This window comes from Erythrolamprus reginae, chromosome 12, assembly GCF_031021105.1.
Source record: "Erythrolamprus reginae isolate rEryReg1 chromosome 12, rEryReg1.hap1, whole genome shotgun sequence".
Classification (NCBI taxonomy): Eukaryota; Metazoa; Chordata; class Lepidosauria; order Squamata; family Dipsadidae; genus Erythrolamprus; species Erythrolamprus reginae.
Window position 1 is genome coordinate 13,220,203 of NC_091961.1, and position 17,546 is coordinate 13,237,748.

The 17,546-nt window shown below is 38.8% G+C and overlaps 1 protein-coding gene across 1 annotated transcript; it reads left to right on the top strand.

The window, feature by feature from the left end:
- Positions 1-84: 84 nt before the first annotated feature.
- RAB11FIP1 (RAB11 family interacting protein 1) lies at positions 85-16,043 on the top strand. The gene is made up of 6 exons (XM_070765838.1): positions 85-595; positions 7,965-8,413; positions 8,841-9,672; positions 11,654-13,555; positions 14,068-14,173; positions 15,581-16,043. Exons 1-6 carry the CDS (start codon positions 207-209, stop codon positions 15,797-15,799), a joined length of 3,897 nt encoding a protein of 1,298 aa, XP_070621939.1. The 5' UTR covers positions 85-206; the 3' UTR covers positions 15,800-16,043.
- Positions 16,044-17,546: the final 1,503 nt, after the last annotated feature.

Here is a 17,546-nt window from a genome sequence, read left to right on the forward strand (position 1 = left end):
CGGGATCGGGATCGGCTCCGGAGAGCGCTCGAGGCTCGTCTCCAAGCGTTTTTCCATTCGGAAAGGGCGGGGCGCAGCGCTCTCGCGAGACTACAGACCAGCTGCTTGGCGTCTCCGCGGTGCCGGTTGCTCAGTCTGGGCGCGCGCGAAGGGGGAGCCGCCGCCGGCCTTACGGATGCGCTGCTGAGGTGGACGGAGCCACCGCGATGTCGCTGCCGGACTCCCCGAGCTCTCCGGCCCCGCGCTGGGCCCCGACGCACGTCCAAGTGACGGTCCTCCAGGCGCAGGGGCTGCGCTCCAAAGCCAAGGGCGGCGGCAGCAGCGATGCTTACGCCGTCATGGCGCTGGGCAAGGAGAAGTTCGCCACCTCGGTGGCCGAGCGTTGTCTCGGCTCGCCCGTGTGGCGGGAGGAAGCCACCTTCGAGCTGCCCTCGCTGCCCCGCAGGGGCCTTGGCGGGGCCGGCGGGCCTGGGCCGAACGCCGTGCTGCAGTTGAGCGTCCTCCACCGCGCGCTGCTCGGCCTCGACAAGTTCTTGGGCCGCGCCGAGATCAGCCTCGGCGAGCTGCAGAGCGAAGGCGGCCGCCGCAGCACCCGGTGAGCGGGCGAGGGGGGCCTCCAGGCTCAGGGGCAGAAAGCGGGAGTGGGTGATGCGCCCGTCGGGGCCTTTTGCTTCACCGAGAAAACGCAGAGAAATGCGAAATTATTTATTTTAACCCCCTTTCTCCCTCGCCACGGTTAAACACCTGAAGATCTCATTGTCTGGTTACCTAATTGTCAAGTGTCTAGAGATCTTCTAATATTACATCTCTAGATCTCTCATATCTCTGGAGAGCTGATTGTCTAAATCAGTGTTTCCCAACCTTGGCAACTTGAAGATATTTGGACTTCAATGCTGGCTGGGGAATTCTGGGAGTTGAAGTCCAGATATCTTCAAGTTGCCACGGTTGGGAAACAGTGGTCTAAATAATTGCGCATTAGACATGTGCTACGAGATGGCATCGGACCAGAATACTTTCGGAACCGCCTTCTGTCCCAGGAATCCCAGCGACCAATTCGGTCCCACAAAGTTGGCCTTCTCCAGGTCCCGTCGACAAAACAATGCCGTCTGGCGGGCCCCAGGGGAAGAGCCTTCTCTATGGTGGCCCCCGGCCCTCTGGAACCAACTCACCCTGGAGATTAGAACTGCCCCCATGCTCCTTGCCTTTCGTAAACTCTTGAAAACCCACCTATTTTGCCAGGCATGGGGAAGCTGAGCCCCTGGGTTATATTATTTATGTATGGTATGACTGTTGTATGGTTTTTAAATAATGGGTTTTATATTTCTTTTAATGTATTAGATTTGTTACATTGTTGTTATTGTTGTGAGCCGCCCTGAATCTTCGGAGAGGGGCGGCATACAAATCTAATAAATTAAATTATTATTATTATTATTATTATGAGATGACGGATTTCTTAGTCAAATGCAGCCTCCACCTTCAAGAGCAGTGTATATGGGTGCACCTGAAATGAGGGGAATATGGTTGAAATTGGCATGAATTCGGAGAGGGGCGGCATACAAATCTAATAAATAATAATAATAATAATAATAATGAAGGAGCCAAATAGGAAAGGAGGGAGTTGCTTGCTGTAGGACCTGTTTGTATATTTTATTTTTTATGCTGCTCACTCCAAAGGGACTCTACAATTTGTTGGACTCTACACTTTGTTGTATATTGTGAAAGCCCACCCGTTTGGGTAGTTCATGATAAGGTGTCCCCCCCAAAGTTGTTATGGGAATTTGGATAGTGTTCCCTTGTTAGGAGAATAAAACATTTATTTGAAAGGCCAGGCTCATATTTAACATGAAAATTTTGGATAGGTCAGCTTGGTAAATTTTTTAGTTGTTTTGTACTTTCAGTTAAAATGCTCATTTTAGTTAAATGAAGGGGTGGAATAGTTCTGATGGATAACAATTAGAGGCTGGCTAGCCAGCCAGTTTAGTTTGTGCTTTTAATACAAACTCTCCTGACTTTAATTAAAAGGAAAGTCTATTTTTGAAAACATCCTGTTTTCAAGTACTGTTCTTTATTTTTTTATTTATTAAGAAAATTTATGTGGTCGCCCATCTAACTTATGGTGATTCCATTCAAAACCCAATAATACTTTCAAGAAATGCCCAAGGAAGGTACAATATATCAATTCTTGTTTTTCACTCAGCAGCTAATATGCTGCTTCTGTTTAATAGATGTTGATCTGCTAATAGTTAAAGACAAACTTACCCATTTTTCAAAGCATAATTACTTTTTTCAGTATCATTGGTTTTTGATACTGCAAACAAAAGCTGCCCTTTAAGAATCAGATAGAGTTCAATGAAATAAGTGTTAATGGAGCCCAAGGATGAATTTGCTTGATTATGAAAAACTAAACAGAGAATGATGTTTACAATTCTAAATTTGGGGACAATGGTGGAATAAAAGAAGCTTCCTTTTTAAATTACAACTTGAACGGGAGAAAAATTGTAAACCAGCAGAAAATATAATAATAATATAGAATATTGGTATAAAAATTAACTTAGGAAACACATTGATGGATGAGCATGAGTAGAATCCAGTAATTTGAGGAACTTTGAATGTTTGGAGATTAACCCCCCCCCCCCCCGTAAACTCCAGTGTTAATTCAAATAGCACACTTTTAATAGATTGAACTACTAGTAATGCGAGACTGGGGGCTAGGGTGAAAAAGAAGGGTAAATAATCCAAATGAAATAGATTAAGGTACCAATGATTAGGAGTTATTGAAAAAGAATGAAGACTCCAATTTCAGTCCAAAATGTAGTCCAAGTTAATATAAGATTGGGTCAGACATTTATCTCTGGAGGAAAATATTGGAATCTGAAATTCTAGAATTAATGCAAGGTTTCAGTAGGTGTGTCCTTTTGCTCGATGAGAATGTTTCCAAATGTTTATATGGCAATTTGTAAACTCATGTTGGGTGTGTTCTTTTTATAAAATGGTGCATCATAAGATGGGTCAGGTAAAGTATCTATATTCAGTAGCTGCTAGGAATGAGTCAGTTTTCTGTAACTCCTTATAGCTCTGCACTAATTGTTTGGATTTTTGCAGCCCACAAAACAGCCTACTTGATTTTGTCATATAAGAATTTGAACATTGCTAGTTCAGGAAGAAGTTGTAAAGGGGAGGTTTCATATACAGTGATCCCCCGGGTTTTGCGATCCCGATCATTGCGAAAGGCTATATAGCGATTTTTCAACCCAGAAGTAAAAACACCATCTGCGCATGTGCGCCCTTTTTTCTATGGCCACGCATGTGTAGATGGCGCCAGGCAGATCAGCTGCTGGGCGGCTTCCCTGGGTCTTCCCCCTCTTGCTGGCGGAGGGCGAGCGGCGGGCATCAGCGAGGAGTTTGCGTGGGCGGCAGGGAAACCCCAGCGCCGCTTCCCAGCTGAGTCCTGAAGCCAAACGCGGAAGTTCGCTTCAGGACTCAGCTGGGAAGCGGCACGAGCGAACGGCGTGGGCGGGCGAAGGGCGGGCGGGCGGACAAGCGGCGGGCGCGGCAGCAGCGAGGAGTTTGCGTGGGCGGCGGGGAAACCCCAATCTTCGGCTCCTCGCTGCTGCGGCGGAAGTAAAAACACCATCTGCGCATGCGCAGATGGTGTTTTTACTTCCGCACCGCTACTTCGCGAAAAACCGATCATGGCGAGGGGTCCTGGAACGGAACCCTCGCAATAATCGGGGGATCACTGTATATCTATTGCTCTGTTCATGTCGTGAAACAAAACACATGTGAATACCATCAGATAAACACTAGTAATATTTTTAATCAAATGTAATTTATACTATACTTCAACCTATTATATCTGTTCAACTGATATATTTCTTGATATATTTCCTTTTACTAATTTTTTTCCCTCTCATAAGTAGTTTTTCATACATTAAAAATCATTGTATATTCTTTGTGGTGAGAATGAATGTGCTTTGAAGCCAAATGTGTATTATTATGTGAGGTATAACAGTCTTTTGCTACTTGTTACTCTATAGGAACAAAGAAGTTTGTTTGTTTGTTTATTTATTTATTTATTGGACTTATATGCTGCCCCTCTCCCCAAGTTGCTTTAGGGTGGTATATAAATTTAATAAATAGACATTTGTGCAGACTTCAAGCTGGAAGTAGTAGTAAAATTGATTGTTCGTATCTTCATGTTGAAAGTCATATTTATATTACTTCCCCTAATTTTTACATATATTTTTATAATTGTTTTAATAGCAATAGCATTTAGACTTATATACCACTTCATAGTGCTTTTATAACCCTCTCTAAGTGGTTTACAGAATCAGCATATTGCCCCCAACAATCTAGGTCAGTGGTTCTCAAACTTTCTAATGCCGTGTCCCCTTAATACAGCTCCTCATGTTATATTGACCCCCAATTCTCCCAACAGAGCTTTAAGCTGATTGGCAGGAAGGTCAGAGGGACACCCCCACTGTTAATGCCTGATTGGTTGGATTGTAAAATATGTTCCAAGGCGCCAGATTAGAAGCTTTTGTTCCTAACACCATGGGAAATTTGTCTTTTCCCATGGTCTTAGGCGACCCCTGTGAAACGGTCATTCGACCCCCAAAGGGGTCCCAACCCCCAGGTTGAGAACCACTGATCTAGGTCTTCATTTTACCCATCTCGAAAGGATGGAAGGCTGAGTCAACCTTGAGTCGGTGGTGAGATTTGAACTGCTGAACTACAGTTAGCAGTTAGCTGATGTAACTTGCAGTGCTGCACTCTAACCACTGCGCCACCCTGGCTTTAATGTTGTAAAGAAGGCTATTTGTATTTATTTTTAAATGTCTTCTGTGGGGTAATGCAGAATATTTCCAGACTCATAACTCGTCTGTTAAAATTTCTTGTTCTGCTATTGGAGCCATTGAAGAATTCATTTGTTATTTTAAAATAGATATTTCCCTATTGTGTCAGGATTCCTGCTGCAAAACGGCTGCACCTAGTAAAAAGCATGCTTTTAAAGTAAAAATTTAAATATTTAATCAGTTGTAATTCTGTGGCCCTTTGGAATACATCTCAGACTGTTAAATGTGCCAAATTTTCTTCTTTGACCTAGAAGAGAAGATTGTAATCTTGGGAGAGAAAACTTAGTCCTTTTTTCTGCCATCCTTCCAGTCTGAAAAAACAACTAGATATAAATGAAATTATGTTCCAGTAATAATAGTTGAGCACCATGTTCACATTGAATAAAACCATTTATTCATTTACTATCACCATTGAATAAAACCACCCATTTAAAGTAAAAATAATATACAGTACACACATAGTAGATAATGTATCACTGTTTTGTCTTGGAGTACATAAAATGATACTTTAGAACAAAATACCCTGATCCTTTCCTTTGGTCAGCAATGTTTTTAGGCTCAGCTCATATTTCAGTGTTAGGAATGTAAATTACAATATATTATGATAACATTATTTTCTTAAAATCATATCAGGTATAGTTGATAAGTGGTAGCTCTCTTGTAAAGGCTGAACCATAACAAGTCCAGCAGGATTACCAAGTTCACACTGACAGTCTCAAATTCTTTGTATAGCTATGATAAGCATCCAGAGAATGTTTGAAGGAAAGGCCCTGTTCAAACTTTCTTACTACAATCAGCAGCACAACGTCAGCTAAGCCATTAGATTGATTTTCTAAAAGAAAACCAGAGCTGTTTATTTTTTTCTGATTTTATCACCTTTACATCTGCAATTGATTGACTAAAATGGCATCATATATTTTAAATCTGTTGGTATCTTTTCGTTTGAAAATTGCATCCTTTTACAACGACAGCCTTGGGTGGTTTTTGATATACAGTAGTACTTTTCAAATGGGATGGCAAATACACAAGTATGTTGCAGGTAACAGACATGGTTTTGAACTAAGGAATATCCCACTTAGAATCATATCACTTAGATGAGATGATCTGGTTGAAGAGCAGTTGTACAATCTCACCTGATGTTCAAAGGGAGGTAGGAAAGAATGTGGAAAATTAATTGCTTTATATCTGGTGTCTTTTCTCATTCTGTTCCTCTGTTTCATTCTTTTCCTAGGCTTGGTATGTATACTTTTAATGCATGCAATTTTCGTATAAAATGGAAATACTTAAAATTAAAGGAGAAATTGCATGGATACTTGTAGTCCTTGACTTACACCCATTAGTTTAACAACTGAAGTTACCATGGCATTTGAAAAAGTGACTTACAACCCATCTTCCCACTCAGCCATGGTCATGTGATAAAAATTTGGGCTCTTACAGCTTGGATTATTTACAGTAATGCAGTGTCACAGGGTCATGCCATTTGTGACCTTCCCAGCCAGTTTTTGACAAGCAAAATCAATGGGGGAAGTCAGATTTGTTCACTGGTCAAATGATTCACTTAACAACTGCAGTGATTTGTTTAACAACAGTGGCAAAAAAATTCTCATAAAATTGGGTGCAACTCCCTTAACCATCTTGCTTGCCAATGGAAATTCTGTTTCCAGTTGTGGTTGTAAGTCAAGGACTACCTGTAAATAGATTCCTCTTTCTGCTTCTGAAATCTTTTTCTGCTAATAACTTTCTTCTTTTCTTTCTTTCTAGTCACGCTATCTCCTATGCTGTATCCAGTTCCATTCAAGACTATACTACAGTACTTGTCTTGGTTCATGTTGTACCTGTGAGGGAACGAAAAGGTTAGAGAAACTAAGGTGCTTGCATCTTAGGTTCCAGTAGAGAAGCAGTTTGTTCTTTGCCATATTTCCATATGCCTATCTATGGCATTTCAGCAGTTATTATTATATTAGTAGCTGGATACTCGTGCTTCGCTATGAAACTGGAGTAGCATATCTAAACTCCCAGCCTACAGGCCAGATGAGTCAAGGTGCTGACCATGCCTACTGGCAGTTGAAACAGAGTTCTTTTCAGGTGGGGAAGAGGAGTAAAACATCTAACTCTTTAGCATCAGAGCGTGTTAGTAGTAATAATAATAATAATAATAAGTTATTAAGAAATAACTAATGACCTGATTGTCATTTCAAAAAATCCTTTCTTAGCGAGCACCTAGAAGCCAAGAGGAACATAAGTTTCAAGTTTCTAAAGATTTTGTAATGATCCATGAGTGGTATTTGGCTTTTAAATATATATAGATTAAAAACTTACTCTGAGAGTTTGGAAAACAACCAGATCTTTACTGTGTTTTTATATTGTAGAAATTTAAAATTACAAAACTGTTGCATAAGAAACCCACCAACAGAATAGGAGGATCTAGGAAAAAAAATTCAAGATACAGTACTATTAAAAGCAAAACTTTTTCCCAATTATATTCTTGTATCTGAAGAATGAAAGCACTCACTTCTCTTAGCAGCAGATAAACCTACATCTTTAGTTTCGATAAGGCTCATCCTGTTTAAGTGCCTCAATTCTCCTTTCTTAACCAGCTATATTAAAATATTATATTTGATGGGGGTTAAAATTCTTATACAAACATGTTCCTCTTTTGCTAAATAGCTTGAAAATCTCCTTAAATGGGAAGGATAAAACTAATTATAGTTGATGCATGGATAGAGAGAGAGAGAGAGAGGATAGAGATATATAACACGATGTACTTAAATGCACATTAATTTATCATAAACATCTTTTTTCAATGCTTTCTTTATCTGATATCAATCTATGTCTGACACTTATATCGGTACATTAGTTTTAAAATAAAAGAACTATCTATAATTGTAACTTTTGAGAATGATGCAGCACATTGGAGGAATAAATAATTTGATTTCTTTCTCTCTTTTTTTACATTATCCTCTGCTGGATCAATCTCACTAGGCGCCATCATTTCATAGTCATAGAGCATTTGATTCTTCTTTTATTTGGGTTAAAACTCTGCAAGAAGCATTTTGAAATTAATGTTTTTGTGTTCCTAATTCCTGATTTTACTTTCCTTTTATATAGATGGTACAAGCTTCACTCCAAACCAGGGAAGAAGGCAAAAGAGCGGGGCGAGATTGAGGTGGATATCCAATTCATGAGGAGCAACATGACAGCCAGTATGTTTGATCTGTCCGTGAAGGATAAGCCTCGAACTCCCTTTAGCAAGCTGAAAAACAAATTAAAAGGGAAAAGGGGCATTGGATTGCCAGACACGGCTTCAGCAATTATTCCCAGCATTACTCACTCTCCAGCTGACAGTGAAGAAGAGTCAAATGAGAAGGAGAAGAAAAAATCAAAGTTCAAGACACTGTTCTCTAAACCTGGTTTGCATAAAAGCAATATATCCCAGTCCATGTCTGTGCTGCCCACACTCCAGCCTGTTTCGGAAAGAGTTCGACTTCGACCCAGTGACTTTCAGTCACAGTGGAGTGATGATGAAGATGATGATACTTTGACAACGGCCTCTGAGAGTGAGTAGCCTCTTCATTAAGATAAGCAGTTTCATTGACTCTTCTTAGGGTTGTGTCTAACTTTGAGATATCATACATTTTCTTTTTTGATCCAAATTGAGTTCTTCTTATCTTTGAGAGAATGGAGGTGTCATGATGATCTATAGCAGAGGTCTTCAAACTTGGCAACTTTAAGACTTGTGGACTTCAATTCCCAGAATTCTCCAACAAGCTAAGCTGGCTGGAGAATTCTGGGAATTGAAGTCCACTAGGCTTAAAGTTGTCCAGTTTGGGGATCCCTGATCTATAATATATGTTGTTAATTCACTTAAATCATTCCCAATCATAAATATATTGTTGTTAAGTATCCTTAATTTGTATAGATAGTTTTTTTCAGAAATTATGTACTTAACTGAATTCTGATAGCAATGTTACTTTTTCTTTTCAGAGCCCTCTACAAACAGAATCAACAATAATGTACTAGGTCCTCCTTCTGTCATGACCCACAAGAGAGCTGGTAGTGGAGACTCCAAGCAATTAAACCAAATCATTGCTGGCAGTGCCAAGAAGGATGTGCATTCTTTATTTGGCCTCAGATCCAAAAATGACCCAGTTTCCAGGTCCAATCTGTGTATCAATGGCAGCCATGTTTACATGGAAGAAAATGAATCAAAGAGTGACCTCGCTTCAAAAGAAGGCACTCCATCTTCTCCTCAGACAACCCAGCGAAAACGCTTCTTTTCATCTCAGGAAAACCTGTCCTTAGAACACGACAAGGAGCTTGAAAACTCTGCAAGGTTGCCTCTTGATAAATTGCCACCTGGGACATCTTCATTGGAATCCTTTAAAGCCATGTCTCTGCCATCCTATAAATTGCTTGCTGGTGGGGATTTGGTAGAAAATAACACTCCATTTGTTTCAGACACTCCAAAAGAAACCAAGGAGATCAAAAAACAGGAGAACAAGAAGTCTGGCTTGCTGTCTCTTGTGACAGGGAAAAAAGAAACAAAAACCAGCGAGGAGGTGAGGAGCACTGACAGTTCTCTGAAGGCGAAGGAAGTGAAGCGTAATGAAAAAGAATCGGCCAGAAAAGAGATAAACCCTTTTGAGCTCCCTGCGGATGGCAAAAAGGGCCATGGCTCACCTAAGAGTAACACCACTGATGTTGTCATTACAAAGACATCAAAAAACCCTTTCAATGAGAACATTGTGGAAGAAGAGAAATCAGAAAAGAATGCCGCTTCTGTGAAACCTTCTCAGACGAAACCTGTCAAACCCAGGTTAGTAAGAAGAGATCGTTAAATTTTGGCTAATATAAAGATGGTTTCATGACCATCATCTTATTTGTCAGGGCTACCCAATTTAGAAAACTGGGTAGCTTATAATATTGGAATACACAATGAATGGTTAAAAACATAAACTAAAACATAGCCTACACAAAAAAGAAGCCATAGCAAACATGCAAGGGCTTCACAATTAAGAGTTAGATGCTGCCCAGAGTCTCTTTGAAGAGTGAGATGGGCATTGATTTATAAGTTGTATAAATTTTAAAAAAATCTTCAGGTTTGATAACTGGGCCAAGTCTTAAGAGCTTTGCAGAACCCTAGGAAAGAGGGTGCCATAGAGGGTGGGATGGGATAGAGGATGCTGTTTCGAAGGTCACAAATATCTTAGCATATAATGCATTTAATAAGATTGATCTTTTACCTGGGGCAGGTATAAATTTCAGGGTGTATCTGATTTAGCAGCCAGATCATTTTGCAGGTGACATGCATGGCTCTGTCTTATTGAAAATGGAGAGTAACCTATGACCTTTGCAGGCTATTTTGTATTTTATAAGGAGAAAAAGTAAACTACTGTGGTACCTCTACTTAAGAACTTAATTCGTTCTGTGACCAGGTTCTTAAGTAGAAACGTTCTTAAGTAGAAGCAATTTTTCCCGTAGGAATTAATGTAAAAGCAAATAATGCATGCAAACCCATTAGGAAAGAAATAAAAGCTCGGAATTTGGGTGGGAGGAGGAGGAGGACAGTTGCTGCTGAAGGAAGACGGTGAGGTGAAGAGAATAAAAAAAAATCCAAAACTTTAAGGCTTAAAAAAAGGGGGGGGGGACTCTGAGGCGGCAAGGAGGAGCATGCACCTCCCATACACCCGGCGTGAGGCTGCCTCCCAGAGAGAGAAACGCAGGGGGAATGGCAGGAAACTGGCTGGGCCTTCGTGCTGCTCTCAAATTTCCTGGGAAATTTGTCCGGGTTGGGTTCTTAAGTAGAAAATGGTTCTTAAGTAGAGGTGTTCTTTTTAAAATATATATATATATAATCTTTACTACAAATAAATAGGGGAAGGGAGTACAGAAAACAAAAGGTCTATTTAGTCATTGGTATAAATTCGTGCAGTTTTAAAATATGCAATTCTAAAATAGTATGCATATTGACATCGGGAAGAAAAGGGGAAATAAAAAGTAAGAGCATGGAAAAGGAAAAAGTAGGGGTAGAAAGGAGAGAAAAGCAAAAGGCAAGAAAAGAAGAAGAGAAAAAAAAACAGCTAAGTAAATATAGAGAGAAGATGGAGGCGTTCTTAAGTAGAGGTACCATTGTAGTTGCTATTCTTGCCCTCAGGGTAGAAATGTTCCTCACAGAGGTTCTATAGCTGAAACATGAAGGGAATTGGAATTATTTGAGAAGAAAGCTGGGCTACCTAGGTATGTTGTGAAAGCTGATTATATTTGTAAAGTAGTCCACATGCTTCCAAACTAAATGTTTAATCAAAATACGTCAATACAGTTACTTAGTGACTCAGAATCATTGTTTTATATTGGTGATATAGATATATATTACTTATGTGTTAACTGTGTCTTGTAACTTTGACTTTGTACTTAACTATATTTTAGAGAAAGATAAACCTTGCTTTTGTAGGGAAAGTGTGCTTATCAAAGATAGTGCTGTGCTTTCTAACTTTTGTGTTTTTCCTGCTTTATATATTTGAAGGCTTTGCTGCTCATTCAGTTTATTTAATCTGTTGACATTAACAAAATAATATCTTATTGACATATTTTCCTAAAATAGTTTATTGCTTTTCCATTTACTCTATTAAAAAAGTATCACAACATAAAAGAGTATGATTGGATGCTTCACTAAAGCCGTGTCCCTCCTGATTACTAATATACAGCAACTTTTCTAAACTTTGTATCTATAATATGTCTGCTTGTCTCAGGTTGCATCTGCAACTGACATGCAGGTTTTATTTTGTCCCTTCTTACAGACTGGGCGTGTCTTCAGAGGATGAAACCAAAGCCACATCTTTTCCTTCTGTTCCTCTTCCTCCTGTTTGCTATCCTTCAAATAATGAAAATAATCCTTTTACTTCTAAATTTGACACAGCACAGAAAAGTCAGGAAGTTGGTATGTTTGCTAGCTTAAATAATGTTTCTGTTAATAATCCATTCACTACAAAATGGATGCAGGATTCCAAAGTCCTGGAATCCTCTGCAATTTCTACCTGCCTTCCTTCAACTTCTGGCTGTGAAAATAATCCCTTCACTCCTAAATGGGGACAAGAACCTCAGATGCAGGAGTTGGAAACCTCTTCCTTATATTCTCTACATTCTGCAGCTTCCATTACTGAAACTCAGAAAATTCCTTCCCAGCTTTCTAAAATTAATGATCCCTTTGCAATCAAAGTAAGACAGGAATCTGAAAGAATTAAAAGTCCTCCCATATCTATAAGTTCTGTTTCTTTAACTGGAAACATTGATAATTCCAAGTACCCAGATGATGTTTCTTCAGAAAAGTTTCAAAATCAAAACCTAATTAATCAAACAGATACTACATCCAACTTCGCTGACACTCTATCTGAGAGTCTTGCACCACAGGCCTCTGACCTAGTTAGAGTTAACCAAAAAGCCTCATATAACAAAGTGCATACAGTACTGCCTTTTAAAGAAAAGAATGGGATGGAAAAGTCAGTAGCCCTTGCCGGGTCGAAAGAGGATGTAATAAGTAGTCATAATGACTCTGCAGATGAAGATTCATTTGAGGTAAATGAAAATAAAGAAGCACTAAATTTATTTGAAAAGAATAGCGGCCAAGTAATTGAATTAAACATAGAAAGTAGTTATGGTTCTAAGTCTGATGAAGACATCATTTCTGTTCAGACTCATGGGAATCCCTCAGAGATGGAAGTTGAATCTGGCTTATCTAAAAAGGAGCCACCGGTACCGATTGCAAGAATTCTTGTTCCTCCGCAAAGTAATATGTCAGTTCCTGAACTGAGTGACAAAACAAACACTGTGCCACCAAAACCAGCACCAAGAAATGGTTTGAAAGTGAAAAAATATGTGCCTCTAACTGATGAACCAAAAGGAGATGTATCAAGCCATGCATCTGTTCTCAAAGAGGTTTCTTCAGACAGTCCAACCTTTAGTGAAAAGCCAAGCCATATTTCCTCATTAACTTCAGAAATGGCTGTTCTTCCTCATAGATATAATAGTAATACAGATCCATCTCTAAGTATTAAGGATGAGATTAACCACATAATGAAAACATCACTTGGGACTTCAGGTCCTGGAGAGCTGAATGTAAAGCCCATTACTCTTCCTGTTATTCCAGAAGTAGCTTCAGATGATGAGCAATTAGGTGATTATCAGCAGAATCCTGAAAGCGCGACATTAAGTGAAGATTTGTCAAAAAATGAAGACAGCTTTATGAATTTATGGGCTTCTGCTGAGAGGACAGATCTGACATCAACTAAGAAAGCTATTGGAGAGACTGTATCAAGTCTCATGCAAATGAGTAGCTTTGGCAACTCATCCAACAGATTGTTGAAGGATCCAACCAACCATGTACCTAAAAACCCAAATCATAACCTAACCAGCATAGAAAAGGAGTGTGGAGAACATTCTAAGAAAGATAGGCAGGATCATTGTCCTGAGTCTTCTGCTAAGCCTGTTTCTCTTTACCCTCTCTCTGATTCTTCTCAGTCTTGCTCTGTTAGCTCTTTCCAATCTGATTCTCACGGCTTTAATAAAGCAGAATCTCCAAAAAAAGGTACAGCGGAAGAATTGGATGCCAAAGTGGAAAGCTCTGGCAGGAAGAAGCTGCTTCAGGCATGGGTTTCACCCTCTGAAAAACATCCCAATCCTGGGGAAAGTTCTGCCAAACTCAGGTGAGAAGACAAGCAAGATGGGTATGGGAGATCCAATATAAAAAGCATTAGCTGTTGTTGCATCCTTGATATCCCTCTTCTTGGTGGGAGGTGGAAAAGCCAACAGTATTTGTAACTTTAATAAAATGGAATGGAGAAATCATTCATGGGGATATACTCAGTACATATTATGGGTTTACTTCCATTATTTGTCATGTATCTCTAAGTTGTTATGAAAATAAAATGGTAAAAATGGAAACCCCCTATTTTATCATAAATTCCTTAGAGGAAGGACAGAACGTAAATGTATTGAATAAATCTTTAGTATTATTTGAGCATGTTATTTAATACACTGTGTCAATGTGTAGTTCCACCATATGGGGATGGCAGCCATACAAAAGCGTTTGTCTTAAATTTGAAGGTGAAAGGTAAACGAGAAGAAAAAGGTGACTTTGCAGGATTCATGTGTGCAGTGCTTTGTTAAATCTGGAGTAAATCTGTTTGTTGTTCACTGTAAATGTTACCTCTTTTAGACTTCATCCTGTGAAGCCAATGAATGCTACAACTAACCAACCATCTGGAAAAACTTTGAGCATAAATACTAAGATGCTGGATAATCAAACTGAAATTAATCTGAAGGTACTTGGCAATTTTTAAGTGTATGGGCAATGTCTGGTTCTGTGATTTTTGTTAATTCTTACTAGAGAATAAATGAAAAGGGAATATTAGAATATGTTAAAGCAGAGTGTAATATTTAATTCAATTTTTATTATTATAGTCATAGATCAGAGACCAGAACAAATAAAAATGTTCAATAAATATACAATTCAGAATTCTAGAATAAATGGCAATAGCACTTATATATCGCTTCACGGTGCTTTATAGCCCTCTCTAAGTGATTTACAAAGTCAGTCTATTGCCCTCAACAATCTGGATCCTCATTTTACCCACCTCGGAACAATGGAAGATTGAGTCAACCTTGAAGCTGGTGAGATTTGAACTGCCAAATTGCAGGTAGCTGGCACGCAGGAGAAATAGCCTGCAGTATTGCACTCTAACCACTGTGCCAATAATATATGAAATCTATGATAAAATCCAGACTGTCAATTATACATGGTCCAATATCTGTGGTTAACATGTGCTGCTCGTACTGTGTTTTTAATTACTTTTTTTAAAATGAAGACAATAGTTGAAAGTATAATCCATTTTAAAATATGACTGGAGAATGTATGAATTGCATATGCTGAAAACCTACTCTTCTAAAGGCTTTCAAGATAAGAGATTTTGGCATTTAATTGTACAATAGATATTGACTATGTGTATGAATGTTGTAAGACTTTGATTTTATAGAGAAATTAGACTTTGGTTTTCTCAACTGAGACAATTGTAATGGAAGACTTACATGTGATATATTAAGAAGATTGTCAAGGTTCCAGGTAGCATCCAAACTAAATCAGAATCCAAGCCAAAGTATTTCCAGAGCCATCCTGACACCTATACAGGGAAACCCGAATCTGAGTTTCCCACCCAGTTAAACGTTCACATCCCTTGTCCTCCACCCACAAATTTGTCACATTGCCCACTCAGGTTGTGTCCATGTGGCAAATCCTCCTTCTGCTTCTGCCCATGTGGTGGGCATAGGATGGTCTTGAACCACCCAAAAGAGTACTTTGGCTGCATCTGCTCCCTCACCTGTTCCAAGTTCCATTAAACATCAGGCCTTCTATAGATAGTGCAGCAAGCCGTTAATTTATCACTAACTTCTGCACCGGCTTGACATTTCCTTGGTTTGAGCAACAGCAACCAGAGGTGGGCATAGAAAGTCTTAAAATCCTCATGTCCATAAACGTACTTGCTAATGCTGCATTTTGACATTTTTGTGATTTTTTTTTAAAGCGGTTGCTTTTCAGCATTACTGAAGCTTTTTTTGAAGTGCATGCTTGATCCCTGAAGCTAAAAAGGATCAAACATGCTCTCTGATTTTTGAGTCTATTCATGGCAACTATTTCTACTGAAATGACTTTCCCCCCTCTTTCTTTCCTACAGAAATATGATCGTTCAGATCCTGCCTATGCTTATGCTCAGTTAACTCATGATGAACTGATCCAATTAGTCTTGAAACAAAAAAATATTCTTGCCAAGCGAGATGTCCAGGTACGAGAGCTGGAAGACTATATAGATAACTTACTTGTTAGAGTCATGGAAGCAACCCCCAACATTCTTCGAATTGAAGTCCATCCCAAAAAGAAAGCTGGAAAGATGTAAAATGACATCTCAACCTGTGTGAAGATCTTTCTAAGTCAAACTTAAGCAGTAGAGAAAGTGAAATGAAATAACTGTTACTTTATCAAAATTAAGGTTATTTATTTCTTTGGGTAAAATTGGTTTTCTTGTTTTAGAGATTGGCTAGATATAAACCAAAATGACTATCTTTAAATACTCTTCTAATACTATGAACATATTTTACTTCTCTGTTTATTATTAAAAGTATGAGCTTATGAAACTTCAAGAGAGCTATGTGAATCAGTTTTCTACTGTGAATAATATTGTACCTGGATCATTTATACAGAATTTTATGTAAAGTTGAAAAACATTTGCTACAGTTTTCAAAATTTGGTAGGTAATACTAAGTTTTTGTGCAATATATACAATCTTATCCTAAACAATCTCATGCTAACTCACTGAAAACATGGAATATCATTAAGCCCTTCATTTTAATTAGCTGGAAAATGAAAATATTACTGGAAAATTGGATGCCTCTGAAATAATCATTATGACTTTCACAGGTTCTTATCAATTGGGGCTTATGCTGTGCATGTTTACAGTAGATTGTGTACTGGGCTACTTGCGTTATTCATTTGGGAACCGTAGGTAAAAAAAGGACATAGTAACAGTTGGTGAACAAACATTGCTTGCTTGTGTTGTCTATATCAGTGTTTCCCAACCTTGGCAACTTGAAGATATTTGGACTTCAACTCCCAGAATTCCCCAGCCAGCGAATGCATTTGCTGGCTGGGGAATTCTGGGAGTTGAAGTCCAAATATCTTCAAGTTGCCAAGGTTGGGAAACACTGGTCTATATTGAAATGGCAAGTAAATAAGAGCATGCAAAACTGCAGTTCAGCCCTGAGTTTTATCATCTCTAATTATGACTGGTTTGAGGCCCATTGTCTTTGATCCGGACTGGGACAAACTGGCTAATAGCACTAGAGCACCAGTTGCTTAGAGATTAAAACCCAAGTAATCTTGGGTTTTAAAAGGAAGAAAACTCCAGAAGTACTTGGTTGTTATTCCTCTATGACTTTAGAAGTGTGGATATAACTGGAATGTTCCAACTTTTAACAGTTTGAAAGTACATATTCATATAATAGTTAATTGGCCATGAATACTGACTGAGCTTGCTTTTTAGTCACCTCTTCAGAAATTGATGTGTTTTTCTTCCTTCCCTTTTACTCAATAAAGTGTTCCCAGAATGTCTTCTTATTTGCGAACACCCACACAAACATTCCTCTAACAAAGTTCTTTTCAGAAAATCTAAGAAAATTGGAGTACTTAAGACCTTTTAGCATAACAATCTACATAGACCAGTACAATTACTTTTGTCAGAAAGGGTCAGATAGTTTTGGAGTTACAGAAGTCTCTTGAGTTCTTCCAGATTCTGTATTCTTCAGAGATATAATTTCTTGTGATGGTTATTATGGGAGAAAACAATCTCAGATGAAGTTGTAGACTTTCAGAATCTGCAACTGATGAGCAAGCAATTAGAAATCTTTTAGGTAATTTTGTAGGTGAAGAAAAGGCATTCTTTCTCGTCAAATGCCATGGCAAATATATCTGCAATTCTTGAACACTTTCCCTCTTTTCTAGGCAGTGAAACTTTGGGTAAAACTTTGCTTCTTTTCAGGAATTACTGAGCAAAGTCTCCAAATATAAACTGTAATTACAAACATTTATTTGCTATGTTCAGAGAAATATTGTTTTCTTTTCTCCTTAAGAATATCTATCCTATATTT

Excerpts from the sequence above, each read along its gene's own strand:
- RAB11FIP1 (XM_070765838.1), top strand. The coding sequence starts at position 207 with ATGTCGCTGCCGGACTCCCCGAGCTCTCCGGCCCCGCGCTGGGCCCCG. Across the intron at positions 9,673-11,653 it reads ACGAAACCTGTCAAACCCAG|ACTGGGCGTGTCTTCAGAGG; the intron begins GTTAGTAAGAAG and ends CCCTTCTTACAG. Across the intron at positions 14,174-15,580 it reads AAACTGAAATTAATCTGAAG|AAATATGATCGTTCAGATCC; the intron begins GTACTTGGCAAT and ends TCTTTCCTACAG.